The sequence below is a fragment of the Zonotrichia leucophrys genome, chromosome 15, assembly GCF_028769735.1.
Source record: "Zonotrichia leucophrys gambelii isolate GWCS_2022_RI chromosome 15, RI_Zleu_2.0, whole genome shotgun sequence".
Classification (NCBI taxonomy): Eukaryota; Metazoa; Chordata; class Aves; order Passeriformes; family Passerellidae; genus Zonotrichia; species Zonotrichia leucophrys.
In genome coordinates, this window is record NC_088185.1 from 1,503,472 (window position 1) to 1,518,759 (window position 15,288).

Here is a 15,288-nt window from a genome sequence, read left to right on the forward strand (position 1 = left end):
AGATCAAATAATCCATTTAAAGGGTGAGTGTTATGGATTTTCATTTTTTCTGTAAGAGCCATGAGCAATTATTTTTGAGCACAGAGATCTTAACCATTCATTTATCCTGAGAATAAAAGTGGGAGAAGGGGAAATGATTGCTTTTTCGTTATTTGTTGCACTGCCAGTACTGAATCAAAGTCAGAGGACTGCCAAAAGATCTCTTTTGATCCAAATAACTATCATCCTCATAAACATTTCTACAGGGAGAAAACCCAAAGCCCCAGTCCAATCTTTGCACCATGATTCTACAGATAAATATATAAACAACAACACAAAAGAAAACCAACTCTATCTCTATGTTTTTGCCATTCAAGCTAGGCACAAAAGCTTTTTCAAAGATGCTGTGGGGGGGATCCAGAACTGGACCAGAAAAAGCCAAGCTTGAAGATTCCCATCATCAGCCCAACACTGTAATGCCATTCACAGTGACTTAGAGAGACCAAAAAATAAAAAAAAAAATATATATATATATATATATATATATATATATATAAAGATTTTACATCAGGAACCAATTTGCTTTTGCTGCTCCACAGAGCAATGATGCCTCAGGACCCACAGCTAAATGGCTGGAGCTCACATGACTGGAAGAGCAAAGAAAGCAGCAGAGAACTTTAATGGCTTATGAAATTCAATTGAAATTGATGGTTGGAAAAGTGAAACATTTAACACCCCACCAACTCAACGTCAGTGCTCCCATGTGCATGGACACACACACAGGTACACGGACCAAAAGAGGTGGGAACTCATTTTCCACTCATGGCACCCTCACACAGGAACTCAAACAGGAGGTAAATATTTTAACTCCTCCAGACCTTTTTCCACTGGAAGCTTTAACAGAAAACCTGTCTTTTGTGAAAATAGCTATACATTATTATGACCTGCACCATTCATGTCTCTGAAATATTAGAAGCTGCATTCTGCATTTCAACTTCAGCTGGAGCAGGAACTCAAAAACCCTCCCTGCTATTTGAGCTGACTTTGAATAAACTGTTTGCAGCTGATGTACTTTTCCAGCACGGATCTCTTCTGTTATGAAGCCTGTCTCTGATGAACAATAGAAAAATATTGTTGACAGGGGTGTACTTTTCCATCTACTCAAAAATATCATTTTGCAGAATATTTTCACAGCTCAGCAGAAGGTGGAAAGAAAGACAATATTATGACTAGATAAGAAAGAAAGAAGACATTCTTTATAATTAGCTTATAGTAGTTTTCTTGTTGGTTTTGGCTTGCTTGAACAAGGTTCTTTACTAGTTAGAGCTCCAATCTGACTTAGAAAAACCTTCAGGCAAAACTCATAGCCAAATATTAACCTGGGTAAAAACAATCAGAATTTGGCCAAAACACTTCAGAGCAATGTTTATATCCACAAAAACCACCAGTAGTAATTTCACGCTATGACTTTGAAGCGCTCCCAGGTGCATGGTCAGTCAGGTGCTCCAGGACGCATCAGCCCAGCTTCGAAAGGCACGGCCACATCCTGGTCACGGTGTCATTATGGAGTGACTGGGGCACAGGGCCACTGCTGCCTTGCAGGAGGGCTGAAACCCCAGCACCCAGCTCCTGGAGCCTCCCTGGTGCCCCGGGAGCAGGCAGGGATGTGTTCAGTGGGCACTGGAGCTCTCTGCACCAGTTGATTCATCGGGAGGCTTTGATGTGCAAATTAATCATTATAACTTCTAACTCAGCTAATGTAAGCGTCACACGTTGCTAATTACACAATACAGGGGGGAGAAAAGTTGCAAATGAATTTAAATGCTTAAGCTAATCAGGATGGCAAGTTGTGTTTTAATTACAAATTGTTGTGCAGCAGCAAAGCAGCTGCTGCATTTCAGCAGCTCTGGGTCCTGCCGTGCCTCACTCGTGGGCTCAGGTCCAGTTCTGCTCCCCACAGCCCCAGCCACCCCCAAAGACAAAGGTGGGGACAGCAGGGACATCCTTCCAGGGTGTGCCACCCACGCCTGGCATGAGCAAACACCCACCCTCAACATCTTGCTCCTGTAGTGTTTTGCAAGAAGAGTTCCTTGTGGTCACCTTCAAGTTTGGCATGTTCAAACCTCCCCATTTCCCACCTCTCCTTTAATCTGAATGAATGTCTCCACACACAGAGACAGAAATCCATGATCTTCCTCCAACTCAATGCTTCTCAATTCAAATAAGCAAGAATCAAGAGGCATCTTTGGAGCCTGTTTCCTCTATGCCCTCACAGTTAAGGGGAAAGGAAGAATATAATGAGATTACAATAAATAAATAAACAAACTCCCGAACTTTGTAGTGCCTGGAGCAAGTTTTTACAACCAAATTAAAATCCCTGAATATTGTGGCTTTTATTGGAGATGCTGATAGTGCCAAGGAGCTGTAGCATGGCAGTGCATCTGCACAATGCATCACCTTGGGAGCATGCCAAGTGATGATGACCCTGCTCACCACCCAGCTGACCCTGCACAAAAACACCCACTTGCCAATAGCTCTGATGGTAATTAACCACAGAGTTCCAATAAGAACAGAAAATCTCTGAAATGTACGGCAAAAATATGGTTATCTCGGAAAAAAAGACAGTCTATTGTTTCTTGTATTATTTTTAACTTGATGCAGCCCCTACTTGTCAAAAAGAGGGGGGGAAAGCCTCCCAGCCTCTGAGAACATTAATTTGCTTTAGATTCTGCCACAGTAAAGCAAAAAGCTGCAGTATTTTTGGTTGGGTTTTTTTTGAACACCAGGGGGCTGATTACTGTGAAATGATCTTAGGCTTCTCCCACTAAGTGGACAGATGGATTGCTACTTTTGCAACTTCTTTTTGCAGCCTTGAATTCGGTTGCTGGCGGGAGGCTCCGTTCCAGCTCTCCCCAGCATCATTTCTCTCCTTGCACTTGTCATCTCACTTCCCAGCCTGAGGCTGGGCTATGGAAAAGGCTCTCTGCAAGCACAGGAAGGTGCACACAAAGGCTGGACCCCACTGTGTGGGTGCCCCTGGGCTCTGCACCCTCTCGTGCCCACCCTGGGAGAGGGAATGGCACAGGCACAGCAGAGCCCACTCCTGCATTTCCATGCCAAGGGAGCTGCTGCTGCTGGAGCTATGGAGACAAGTACCACCAGTGCTAGACAGACCAAAAATGAGGTCTCTCAGCATTCCAGCAAACAATCTGCAATGTAGAGGGTTCTGCAAGGTGAGAAAGAAACAAAAAGCGCTGCTAGGCAGAAGTCATCTCCTTAACTTTTTTTTTTTTAAAGACAAATTTTTCAAAGTGCAAACTGAAACGCTGCCGGGCTCCATCCCTGCTTCCCTGACAACACAGAGAGCCTGCTCAGAGCAGCCCAGGAGTGGTGGGAGCAATGTGGGTCCCTGGCCAGCAGCCCCTGCACTCTCAGCCCACCACTCAGCTGGCCAGGAGGAGAGCTCAGAAAACCCCCTGAGCATGCAGGGAATGGAACTGCTCGTTCCCAAGGTGCTTTTTAGGAGCAATCCCCCGAGGGGACACTGCCTGACCCATGGAGCATCACCCCACTGCAGCCCAGGGGCTGCAGCCCCTTTAAGATGAAGACACAGGACAGAAGGAGGAAACACTCAGTTTGATCCGAGGAAGTGAAAAAGCTCGGGAAAAGCAAAGTGCCAGCCCCAGGAATGACTAAGCACAGAGCCAGGCAGTGCAGGGCTGGCTGAGGCAGCCACACAGCGCACATTGCCAGATCAGTGCCAGTTCTGAAGGTATGCTCCATGGGAAAACCATTCCTGGGGAGAAAAAAAGAAAAGCCAAACCTAAAAACAAGGATTCAATTCTTTAGCGAGCCACATGAACTGCCTGAGTGTGTTTATAAGCATTCCCATCCGTCTGTAACTCCAGCTGATGCACAGATAGCAATATATGGGTCAATAATGGTTTATCTAAAGATGTGTGTCAGCCCATCTCTCCTCACTCTCTGACAAACCTTTTACAAGAGCCACTTACTTTAACCCTGAATTATCTGCCTCTGCTCATCTTCAGGGAGAATCAGCACGGCAGAGAAAGAAGCAGGCAATTCCCTGTGATCTGAAAGCTCACTTTCTAAATCAAATCAATTTTTCTAACGTAATTTGCCTCATCTAAATCACTGACCCATGCATTTTCTCACCATCCTTTGACAAGAGCTGCACCAATTGAAGCAAAGCTAAAACACTTCAACCAGACCAATTCATAGAAGTCTTTAGAGGAATTCTTTCATCACTGTAATTAATTCTTTAAGTACCACAGTGGGATGCTCTGAATTCAAACCCAGTCCAAGGAGTAATGATTATACTAATGGGAGAAGCTGCACAGTAAATAAATGCAAGTGCCCTGCTGAAAGAGAGTGCTTTCAATAGGAGACTGCCACTGAGGAGGGAACTGCATTTTGGAGATAATAACTCAGATGATGGAGTCCCACAGACTGGAGTCTGCCACGACAATTCCCACATTCCACACACCTAGGGGATGAGGATTTTGGCAGATATAAGTTAGAGCTGGGGCTGCTCCAGCTCTCAGCCCTTTGAGGAGGGGACAGAGGGCCCAGGGCAGCTTGGGGAACCATCTGAGAGTTTGCTGGTTGGTGCAGGAACAAAGACAATGACTGCCCTTTGGCTTTCCCCATGTGGTTAAATGCAATAAAGCCTTCTCACACATTTAATGTGTTGGGCTCCCTAGAAAGGGAGGGAGATGCTTTAACTCTGGGTGAGCAGGACACTTCAAGAAGACACAGCTGAAGCTGTACCCAGGAGATGATACCTGTCCCCCAGAGCTTACAGCAGACTGCAATAATCTCAATATGACACTATAATAAATGAAATAAGGTGCACAACATGGACATTTGGGGTTTAAAAGAGCTTGTCTGGAGAACAGCTCCTCAGTGCAGTCCCTGCAAATACCCCAATCCCCATGGCCTGTCCAGCTTCACCACACCAAGGAGGGGATGAGATGGGCACCACCATCTGGGCTCTCCTCTGCAGGGCTGTCTTTGATTTCAGCAATAAAGAACAACAATTCCATCTTTCCCTTTCTGCTTATGCCTTCCCGTAAAAATTGTGATGGGCTGGTGCAAATCAAACACAGCACAAGAACCAAGCAGTGCCAATGCCTTAGAGAGAGCCTCAGCACTGGCTTTGGGCTGCTGCCCCAGGGCACCTCATGGGGATGATGCAGAGGACAGACAATGGCTTCACCTTTTTCTCTAAAGCCCTTTGAGATCTACAGGTGAAAGAATGACAAATGAATAATATTTGAAAGGAAACAAAATACCTCAACTGCAATAAAATTCATGCTATCTTCTGTTTATCTCTAGTTTCTCCTCTTTAATGGAGTTGAGCCTTTTTGCACCAATATTCATGCTAATAACTTTCAGTGGGCTACTCCTGAGCAAAATACCTGAAATGACTAACTGTGCTGCATTAAAAAAAAAAAAAACTGGAAGAAACCTTTGTATATTAATTCTCATAGCTGTCAGAGATGAGGATTTAATAATGTTAGTATCTAAGCTACTCCATTATTTCCCAACACCTTGGAGCAGAATGCCTTAGTGGGAGATGAATTAGATAGTGCCACTGGAACTGCCTTCTGAGTGTTTTCAGAGCATAATCTATGGCTCATCACCACGTGTGCTTCAAGTCCTTGCCCTCTCTTCTCCAAATAACCTCCAGCTGGAAATGCATTTGCATGCTGGGTATTTACATGCCAGACCCAGCTCCTCTTCTTGAGCATTTCCCACTCTGTGTTTAACCATTTGTCCCCATTGGATGGGTTTGCCTGGGTTTGGCTGTGGATGGGTGTAGGATGGAGGGTTGGGAGCTCAGGTCAGCCCATAAACCATGGAATGAAGCAGAGAAGGAGAGCTGTAGGCGGAACACAGGAGAGGTCTGCTGGGCTGCAGAGCTCTGCCAAGGGAAGCAGCACAAGTCCTGTGTGCCTGAAAACCAGCCCTGCTCAGAACAGGCTGTACCCAACCTCCAGAGATGGCAAAGGCAGCTTATCTGCCAACTTTTCCAGCTCTAATTCCCATGATTTGGAGAGGCTGAGGCACATTGGCCTCTGAGCTTGCCCTGAAAGGGCTCAGTTGCTTCTAGAAAGCTCTTAGCATCCTCTCGGGGTGCCTCTGGCAACCTTTTAAAAGCCTGTTTCTCTGTGTGCGTGTTGTGTCCTCTGCACCCAGTGAAAGTCAATCAGACCTTGTGCTATCAGTCCCTGCTGCCCCCAGCCAGCCCTGTGGGTGCCCCAGGGACATTTCAGATGCTGTGGCCCCACAGACTCAGGGACAGAGGCACTGGGGGCTCATTGCTGTTGTCTTTCACCACACCAGGGGCTCAGTCTGGCCAGGGTCTTGCCCCACACACACATCCAGACCAGCTCCTTCCAAAACTCCTCTTGGATTTCTCCTTTCTCACTCAGAAATCTGGGTACCAAGACCAGTCAGCAGCTACCAGCCTTTGCTGAGTTTCTAATTACTGCTTATTGCATAGAACCCTGCTCCATCTGCTCAAGGGCTCCCTTTTAGGGCACAGGGCTCTGTCTTATTTTTGGTGTGAGTTTCATCCTTTTTTGAAGCTGCAGCATCCATTAGACAGCCCTCCTTCCCCATTGTGGCAAGAGTCTTGCTGCTAAGCAAAAGCTGTGGCTAATTGACAACAACTCCTAAACTGAGATATAAAGGAGCTGCGTCTGTCACTCATGCAAACAGCAACGGCAGCTCAGCTGCTAAATAATGGAAAATGGTTCATTTTTCTGACTCAGGGAAGATCCTTTATTAAAGAAATGAGCGTCTCTGGTGCTACAGAGCCATGCCCTGATCATTCCTGCATCTTAAAAGTCTAACATTGGCCATAAAATTCCTAAGTAACATAAACCCTGTTCCTTTCAGTACTCTCCCAATCAGAAAAACTGGATTTAAATCACCTGCTGGCAGGTTTATTACAGGGCCCACAAGCAGATAAGGTCCTGTGCACCAGCCCTCTGCACTTAACGGGAAATAAATCTCTGCTCTGCCATCTGTTTTTGAAATGTTTCCATACAAGCTAAACAAAAAACCCAAAGATACGTGCACCTCTCAATCCTTCTAGAGGATTTTATTTCTGGGGTAATGAGGATGACATTTCTCCCCTCTCTGGCAGAAATGCTTTTTCTCCTCAGGCTGGTTCCCCCCAGGGCTCCCTCAGTCCAAAACTGAACTCTCCCAACATTTTATGTGTGGATAAATGGGCTCAGCACAGGGGCAGCTGCTTGGCCAGAGGCAGCACCTCCCACACATCCCATGGGCTGCAAACACCATTTCTGGAGCCTGCTGAGCCCCTGGGCTAGGCCAGAATGAGGTTTGATCCCTGCTTCTCCATTTAGCCCAGTTTGAATGGCATCAGTGGAGTTTTTCCCATCATCTCCTCCCATCACCAGTGCCAGGCTAGAGCTGCCCAACACGGGTGGTTTCACACCATCCCTCCCCACAACCTGACCTGTGGTTCTTGCACAGCCTTTAAGCAGATGGCAGCACCATCCCAAGGCTGGAGGACGTGGCCATGCAGCCACAGAGCACCGAGCACCCTCTGCCCAGGATTTAGCAGCTTTGTCCCTAAAATCCCATTTCCTGCCACTGCAGGGGAAGGGATGGGGCAGGGCAGCTCCTGAGGGCCAGCTGGTGCAGGCACGGTGAGATGAGCAGAGCTGGTTTACATGCAGTTTCCAATTAGTTTACTCAGCAGACAGCAGCCTGGTGGAAACTCCTCTGTTCCTGGTGTCCCTCACCCCTCAGGGCACCCCTTTGCTTGCTCTCTCACTGCCACCATCACCAAAAAAATATCAGGAAAAAAACAGAGTTAAAATCAAATGCTACACTTCATTTTCTCTCCTTGCCTGAAGTTGCAAGAGACAAGATAGGACATAATCACCACTTTTAAAATCATCTCCTATGACAGGCAAATTGATCAAGTGGAGAGGCTGGGCTGCTTTTGGACTTGAACAAACTGATTTTCCATGAAAGATGGTGTTTACATTGCCTCTCAGTAGCCAGCTGAAATATGCATTCCTCCTGCCATTTCATCACCAAAATTTGGGAGGAAAGAGTGGTTTTGGGGAGAAAAAAGAAGGAAAAAGAGAAAAGAGAAAAAGTGTGCTTGAATCTGGAGCACATCATAAATTCATGAAGCTTTCTGAATGCTGTCAGAGACAACATTTATGTAAACAAAGAACAGCTCAAAGTGTGTTGCAAGAGAATTTTTGGGAAGCGTGTTAAAAACATGAATATTTACCTTGCACCTGAGACTAAAGCCGATTGTGTGAGGTGCTGCCCAAACACAAAGTCAAGGAGCTCAGCCACACACATTCCAGAGCCCTGGCTTTACTCCCATCACAGCCCTGTACGTCACAGAGGGCAGTGGGAATACCCAGGGAAAGGCAGACACTGAGCAATCCCTGTAAATTGTCTCCAGGGACCTCTTTGCTGTGTAATTTCTGCCTGCCCGTCCTCACGTGGGAACTGCTTCCCCTGAAATGCCCCTGGGAACTCCTGACAGCACCAAATCAAAGCATCTTCCACGACATCTAGAGCAGCACATGGTAACTCTCACTTTGTGGAGAGGATCTGACAGGTGGGCAGGCACCTCGTGCCAGCACATCAGTGAGCCACCAACGGGGCTGGGAGCTAAAGCTGTGCCAGCAAACCAAGGCACCCCGTCATTAACTAACATCAGTTATACACAGGCAAGGAGAGAATGGGGAATCAAGGTCAGTGAATTGAATTTGCTGAGCTGACAGTATTTATTTTGGTGGGGTGGCTTCTCTTTCACTGGGAGGTTTATCAAGGCCAAAAGACCTTGGTTTTGTGCTGGCTTCACACAGGACTTAGGGGGCTGCCAGCTCCCCTTTTCTCCTCTGGGACAGGACAGGTCTGCAGCCACCTCCATGAGACACAGAGCTTGGTGAATCCACCTCTCCATCACAGCAAAACCTGTCCTTGGTGCCAGCATCAACCACCAAGGCCAGGACAAGCAGCAGGAGCTGCCACAACCCAACATCACGAGTAACGGCACCCTTTCCTCCTCCTTTCAGCAAAGGGACACAGCCAGCGCGGGCCCCCTGAGCAGCCTGGCTGCAAAACACATTTCTGAGGAGCTGTGGAGAAGGGCAGGAGGACCCAGCTCAGTGGGGTCAGCAGGGTGGGATCTCCATCCCACTGGCACCAATGGGAAACCCTGCACAGCCCAAATCCCTGTGCAACCCCAAATCCCTGGGCACAGACTCCTCTCTCCAGGCACTTTGAAACAGGGAGTCCTTGCCCAGGGACTGTGCCTTCCAAACTGCTGCCCGGGCTCAAAGAGCAACCAAATCCCTGATGGCAAACCCAACACAGCAATTAAACAAATGGAGCCATCTCTGGCTCAGGAATGCATCCTTCATCCAAAAAATCCTTCCTGAGGCACAAACCCTGTCCCAGCCTTGGCAGCCCTCTGCTCTGACCTGCTGCAGCTGCTCCTGGGCTCGTACCTTCCTCACCACACTGAGCTGCCTTAAACACAGAGATAATAGGGCTGGGAGTGACTACCATTCCCAGCAATAAAATACAGCAAATTAATTGCATTTAATTGATTTTTATATTTTAATGTAACTATTTTGGTATTCAAACCACAAAAGCCTCTATTGATCAGCCAGAGTCAGTGAACGGAGTTCTGTGACCAAGCCACACATGTTGAAGAAAATAACCAAAACCCAAAACCAGTGAGACTTCCCCATTTCAAATACACAAAGGAGGCTGCAGCAGCAGTGACAGGAGATTTTGAATTGAAAAATGCTGTGCAGGGTAAGTCACACAGTTGCCTCCTGCATTCCCAGAGAGCCCAATGCCGATCACAGCAGCAATGCATAAATCCAGAGCAGCTCCACTGACTTCAGAGCAGCTGGTCTAGATTTATGCTGATGGGAAGTAAAATCAGGGTATCTAAAATATTCTGCTCTAATGGATGCTGGAGCAAAAGGCACTATAATAATTTCAGACTTCTCCCCCAGCCCACTATCCCCCACTTCACATCAGTTTGAACCGTCATTGTATAAAATGTTGAGATCTGCACTAATCTGGGGGAAATAACCTACATTTCAACAGTTTGTACGATCGTGATCTGCAAATCTATTGTACAGTAGATAATGCAGGTCTTTCATTTCTGTTCCTAAAGAGCCTCTGAATAAAAAGTGTCTCCATATTAGGTGGAGTGATACAGGGACACATAATAAAATAAGCATAATGTCTCTCCTCCCACGCCCCCCTGGAGCCAGAGTCTAAAAGCGATCGCGGGTCCTTCCTCACGCACAGCTGACAGCGGCCCCAGCGCATCATCCCACAGGAGCTGCTCAACGCGCTCCGCACGCCCCGTGCCTGCCCCGCGCTCCCGCACCGGGCTGCGAGGCGGCGGAGCGAGCCGGTGACACAGCACCGGGCAGGAAAACAAAATATTCAGGTAACTCATCCAGCTCGCTCGCAGGATACCTATTCATATCACCTCGGAGACAGCTCCGCCGCCGCCAGCGAGGAAGGCGGCCAAAACCCTGCCTGGATGCCAGCAACAAACGGGGGCCCGCTGCCAGGCAGAGACATCCTCGGGCTCAGCGTGAGCGGCCCTCGGCTGCCAGGCACACACGCACACCCTCTGCTCGCACCGAGCGCGCCAGCAGCCCCAGCGCCGGGGCAGCGCGCTGATCTCTTAATTGGACCTGCACAAAGCTATTTAGGGAACCTGCCTGACAGGAGAACAAATGCCACCCGCTCGGGAGAGGCTGCAGAAACTCAGCCTGGTGCACCGCCGGGCCCCGCAACGCAGCCGGCCCCGGCAAGGGGGAAGGGAGGGAGCGAAGGCAAATAAATAGAGAAAAATGGCAAGAGCCCAAGGCGAGCGTCTGCGGGAGCCGGCAGCTTTGCGGAGATGGCAGCACCGCGGCATGACTCATGCAGGTGTCTCTCCCGTCTGCAACAACCCAAACCGAGATGCGGTTCGTTAACCCCTGTAATCCAGAGGAGAAAACCGGCTGGGATTCCAGCGAGCTGCGGGAAGATGGGCACAGCCCCGAGGGAGGCGTTCCCGGCTCTGCCGCCGCTCGCCTCTCTCTGAGGAGCTGTGCCCCGGTCCCACAGCCCCTCTGCCCGCACAGACACGGCTGAGGCCCGCAGGGGTGGGACAGGCTCCGCTGGGGAGGCAGGAGGATGCCACGGCCGAGAGACGAGAGAGGCGCGGGCGGGGAACGCGCTCGTTATTCACAGCTCGGGCAGAGCGCGCTGCGAGCTCCTGACGCGCACACCGAGCGGGGAGGGAGGGAGGGATGGATGGATGGATACGTCGGTAGGTTTGCAGCCACAAACTGTTTCAAAGTGGGTTTCCATATGTTTAAGCACTCAGAGCGCTGGAAGAATTACACCCACAGCCCAATCTCACCATGGTAGCTACCCACACAGGAGGAGACGGGAGGAGGGAAAAGATAAGCATTAATATGTCAAAGCAATAAATAAAAAAGATTTTAAAAAACCACAAAAACCAGAAATCTGCTCCTTTGCTGCGCCCAACTCTCTCCTCGATAAAGGAAGAGCTGCACGGAGCACAGGGCATGGCAGTGGCCACAGAAAGCCACCATTCCACGGGCAGTGCTGACCCACAGGCAGCCCATGCCCTGCGCCCTGTGCTCGGTGCCCCAGTCCCCACGATCCGCACCCCAAACTCTGCAGCCCGGTGCCCGTGTCCTGCTCAGGAGGATTCCCAGGTGCTGCGCACAGCCCAGACAAGGAAAGGGATGGAGGGCAGGGGCAAGCGGTGCTTTTTGGGGTGAGCAGAGCGAGGATCCCCTGCTGTCCATCTTCTGTGCGTCCCCAAGGTTGGTGCCTCCTTCCTGCCAAATCGTTCCTGCTCTTCCTGAAGGAGCCTTTCCTAAAACACTTCCCCACCACAAAGCCTTCCCTGTGGCCTCCCCAAGAGCGACAGCTGCTATCCCTTCCCATGGATCGCTCCTTTTTCACCCAAAATCCTTGCGTTTAGGCGCATTCCTAAACCCCCCGCGAAGTTTCCTCAGCAGCCCAAGCTCCTCGCCACGGCTGAACGCGAGCACCGTCCCGAGAAAAGCAGTAAGCGCAGACGAATCCCCGAGCAACTTCAGCACCGATGCACCTTAATTAATTTGCTTTTAACAGCCCCTGTTTATTAGGAGCAGCGTCTGCGACGGAGCTCAGGGGAGCACGCAGAGGAAAACGTCCCCAGAGCGAAGTCCTGCCAAAGACTTTCCCAGGGGCAGCGCTCTGCTGAGCCCTTCCCCAGCAAACACCCGCACCTGGACCCGAAACGCTGCTCCCAAGTCCAGCTGGGGGGAAATAAAAAATAAAATAATAATAAAAAGAAAATAACAGAGGAAGAGCATCTCCCAGCCTCGCTCCGTGCCCGGGCGCGCTGCCTCGCAGCCGGCCGTGATGAGGGAATCCCACCTGAGCCCAATCAAGGGCCAGACCCCGCTCCCCGCCAGCCCAGCGAAACCCGTCCTTCTCGGAATTCAGAGCAAAAAGGTTGCACAAGTATTTTGTCAACCGAAAGGGTTTAATTCCTGCACATCTTTGCCCCCACCCACCCCACAGATAGCCAGGAAGAGCGAGGAGCATCAGGGAGGAACGGGGGTCGGCCGCCCCGTGGGAAACCCCACGACCCTTCTCCATCCCCCAGAGCTCCGGCAAGCCCAAACTTTTCCCATTTTTGCCCCCAAATGGGCAGCGGCCGAAGCAGGCGGGCAGCCTTCGCGCAGGGGGCCGGCAGCCCGCGGCACGCGTGGGGACAGGGACAGCAGAGCTGGATGGGGACTCCTCGGTGCGCCCCAGAGCCGGAGCTGGGAGCGCGCCGCACCCGCAGCGCCGCGGGGAGCGGGGAGGGAGCGCTGGCACGGGGGAACCGGCCCCGAATAACACCGGGGGAGGGGGCAGCTATGAAATAAAAACAAACACCGAAACGGACACAACAACCAAAGCAGACAAACAGGAGCACAGCGGCGGGGTCGCGGCGGCGGGACCGGGGTTACCTCGGCACAGGAGCAGCAGCGGCGCCAGGAGCAGCGCGGGGCCCCGGGAGAGCATCCTCTTTGTTCCATGCCCAGAAGTAGTCATGGTGCTGATTTATTTGGAGAGGGGCGGCTGAGCGGGGCGGGGGGGCCGGGGGTGTCGCGCCGGAGCCCGTAACCACTCCCCCCGCTCCCCGCCCGCTCCGCTCCGCTCCGCGCCGCTCCGTCCGGCGGCGGGGCCGGCGCCCGCCGGGGAGGGCACGGGCAGGGAAGGGAAGGGAAGGGGGGGTCCCTGCCGGCCCCGCAATCACGGCCGCCCCCGCCGCATCGCCGCCGCCCCCGCCAGCAGCAGCAGCCGCGGCTCCCCCGGGGCAGCGGGCGCCGTGCCGGGGCTGGGGCTGTGCCGGGGCTGCGGCGGCGCGGCCGGGCCGGGCCGGGCCGGGCCGGGCTCACCTGGGCGCGATCGGGGCGGGCCCGCAGGTGCGCTCAGCGCGCCGGGGCTGCGCGGTGCCCGCGGGGCCGGCGAGCGGGGCAGCCCCGCGTGGCCTGGCCCGGCCCCCCCGGCTGCCCGCGGTGCCGGTGCCGGTGTCAGTGCAGGTTTCGGTGCCGGTACCGGTACCGGGCCCGCAGCGCCCCGGGGCCCGTCCCGGTCCCGCTGCCCCGGCCTGGGGGGCCCTGAGGGGGGGGCGCGCGCCGGCCGCGAGACGCGCAAAGAGCGCGCGCGCGCCCTGGCGGCCGCCGGCCGCAACTGCAGGGGACGGGACGGGAGAGAGGGACCCGAAATGGGAGAGAGCACCCCAAAAACAATGAGAGCACCCCAGAAACTGTGAGAGCACCCCAGAAACTGTGAGAGCACCCCGAACAGCGTCAGAGTATCCCGAATGGTATGGGAGCATGCCGGGGGTGGGCAAAGAGCATCCCTCGGCATGTGGGGGCATCCCCAACCGTGTGAGAGCATCCCGAACAGTGTGAGAGCATCCTGAACAGTGTCAGAGCATCCTAAACAGGGTGAGAGCATTCTAAAGGGCATCCCGCAGGATGTGGGGGCATCCCGAACGGTGTGAGAGCATCCCGAATGGTGTGAGAGCATCCCGAACGGTGTGAGAGCATCCTGAACGGTGTGAGAGCATCCCGAGCAGCGTCAGAGCGTTCTAAAGGTTGTGCAAAGGACATTGCTCTTCAAAGAGTGTGAGAGTGTCCAAAGGGGTGTGCAGAGGGCACCCCAAGGAGTGTGAGAGTGTCCCCAGGAGCACGGGGGTGTGCAAAGGGCACTCCGAGGAGTGTGAGGGTGTGCAGAGGGCTCCCCAGAGGTGAGGAGAGGGAGCCTCAGGAGTTCGGGGATGTGCAAAGGGCATCCCAAGGGCTGTGCAGGGAGAGAGGAGCGTGCCCAGGGCAGCACCAGCAGCGTGCCCAGGGCAGTGCCCGCCGTGCCAGGGCAGCCCCATCCTCTCGGGATGGCACCGTGCCAGCGCAGCCAGGCTTTGCCCGTGCCCTCTCCCTTGCAATGCCAGCACACCGCGCTGCTGGAGCTGGAGTTCGCTCCCAACCCGCTCAGCCCTAAGTGCAGGGAGTTGTTGCTGTGATGGAGACGGGGAGGGAAGGGAGAGGGAACTCGAAACCCCGCCCCGGGGCTCTCCCGCAGCTCTGCAAACGCATCTCCGAGTTTGATTTTTTTCCCTCCCTGCATAAACAAGCTTTTCTGTAGTACTTGCTGTAATCTTGTTTGCTCTATAACCGCTCTTAGGAACGTCATGAAAAATTTAGCTCTAATATTTTACCACTCCACACAAACATGAACGTGAATAAACGCTTATCTCCCGTGCAGGGAAATGTGCAGCAGCGTGAGAGCACATGGGAATGAACCTCAGGCTGGAGGAACCCGACCCACAGAGCTGGGGAGAAAACAAAACCCAGGGGAACACAAAGATTTGGGCTCCTCAAAGAAGATCAAACTAATAAATAAATATATAAAAGGAGTAAAAAGCAGTAATGAAGAGCATCTTGCTGTCTGCCCTCAGTACCTGATCTAATAAAACACAACTGGAATGTTCAGCTGCTCGTGGAGATCTGGGGATCCAAAATAAGAGAATCAGCTGCTTTAGAGATCCCATTTTTCTCTTGGGGAGTGTGGGAGATGTTGGGATTTCCAGCTGGAGGTGCAGGGGGTTCACTGTGTGAAATAAATGTGCAAAGGTGAGTGCAAGGGGCCTCCAAAGCTGTGAGTGAGCTCTGCTGCATGCCC

The 15,288-nt window shown here is 52.0% G+C and overlaps 1 protein-coding gene across 1 annotated transcript in view; it reads right to left on the reverse strand.

The window, feature by feature from the left end:
* The window catches only part of TMEM132B (transmembrane protein 132B), a 207,923-nt gene extending 194,710 nt beyond the window's left edge, over positions 1–13,213 (reverse strand). The window contains exon 1 of the mRNA XM_064726511.1: positions 13,068–13,213. Coding sequence (XP_064582581.1) covers positions 13,068–13,152 — 85 coding nt within the window. The 5' untranslated portion in view covers positions 13,153–13,213. The remainder of the gene's footprint in view (positions 1–13,067) is intronic.
* Positions 13,214–15,288: the final 2,075 nt, after the last annotated feature.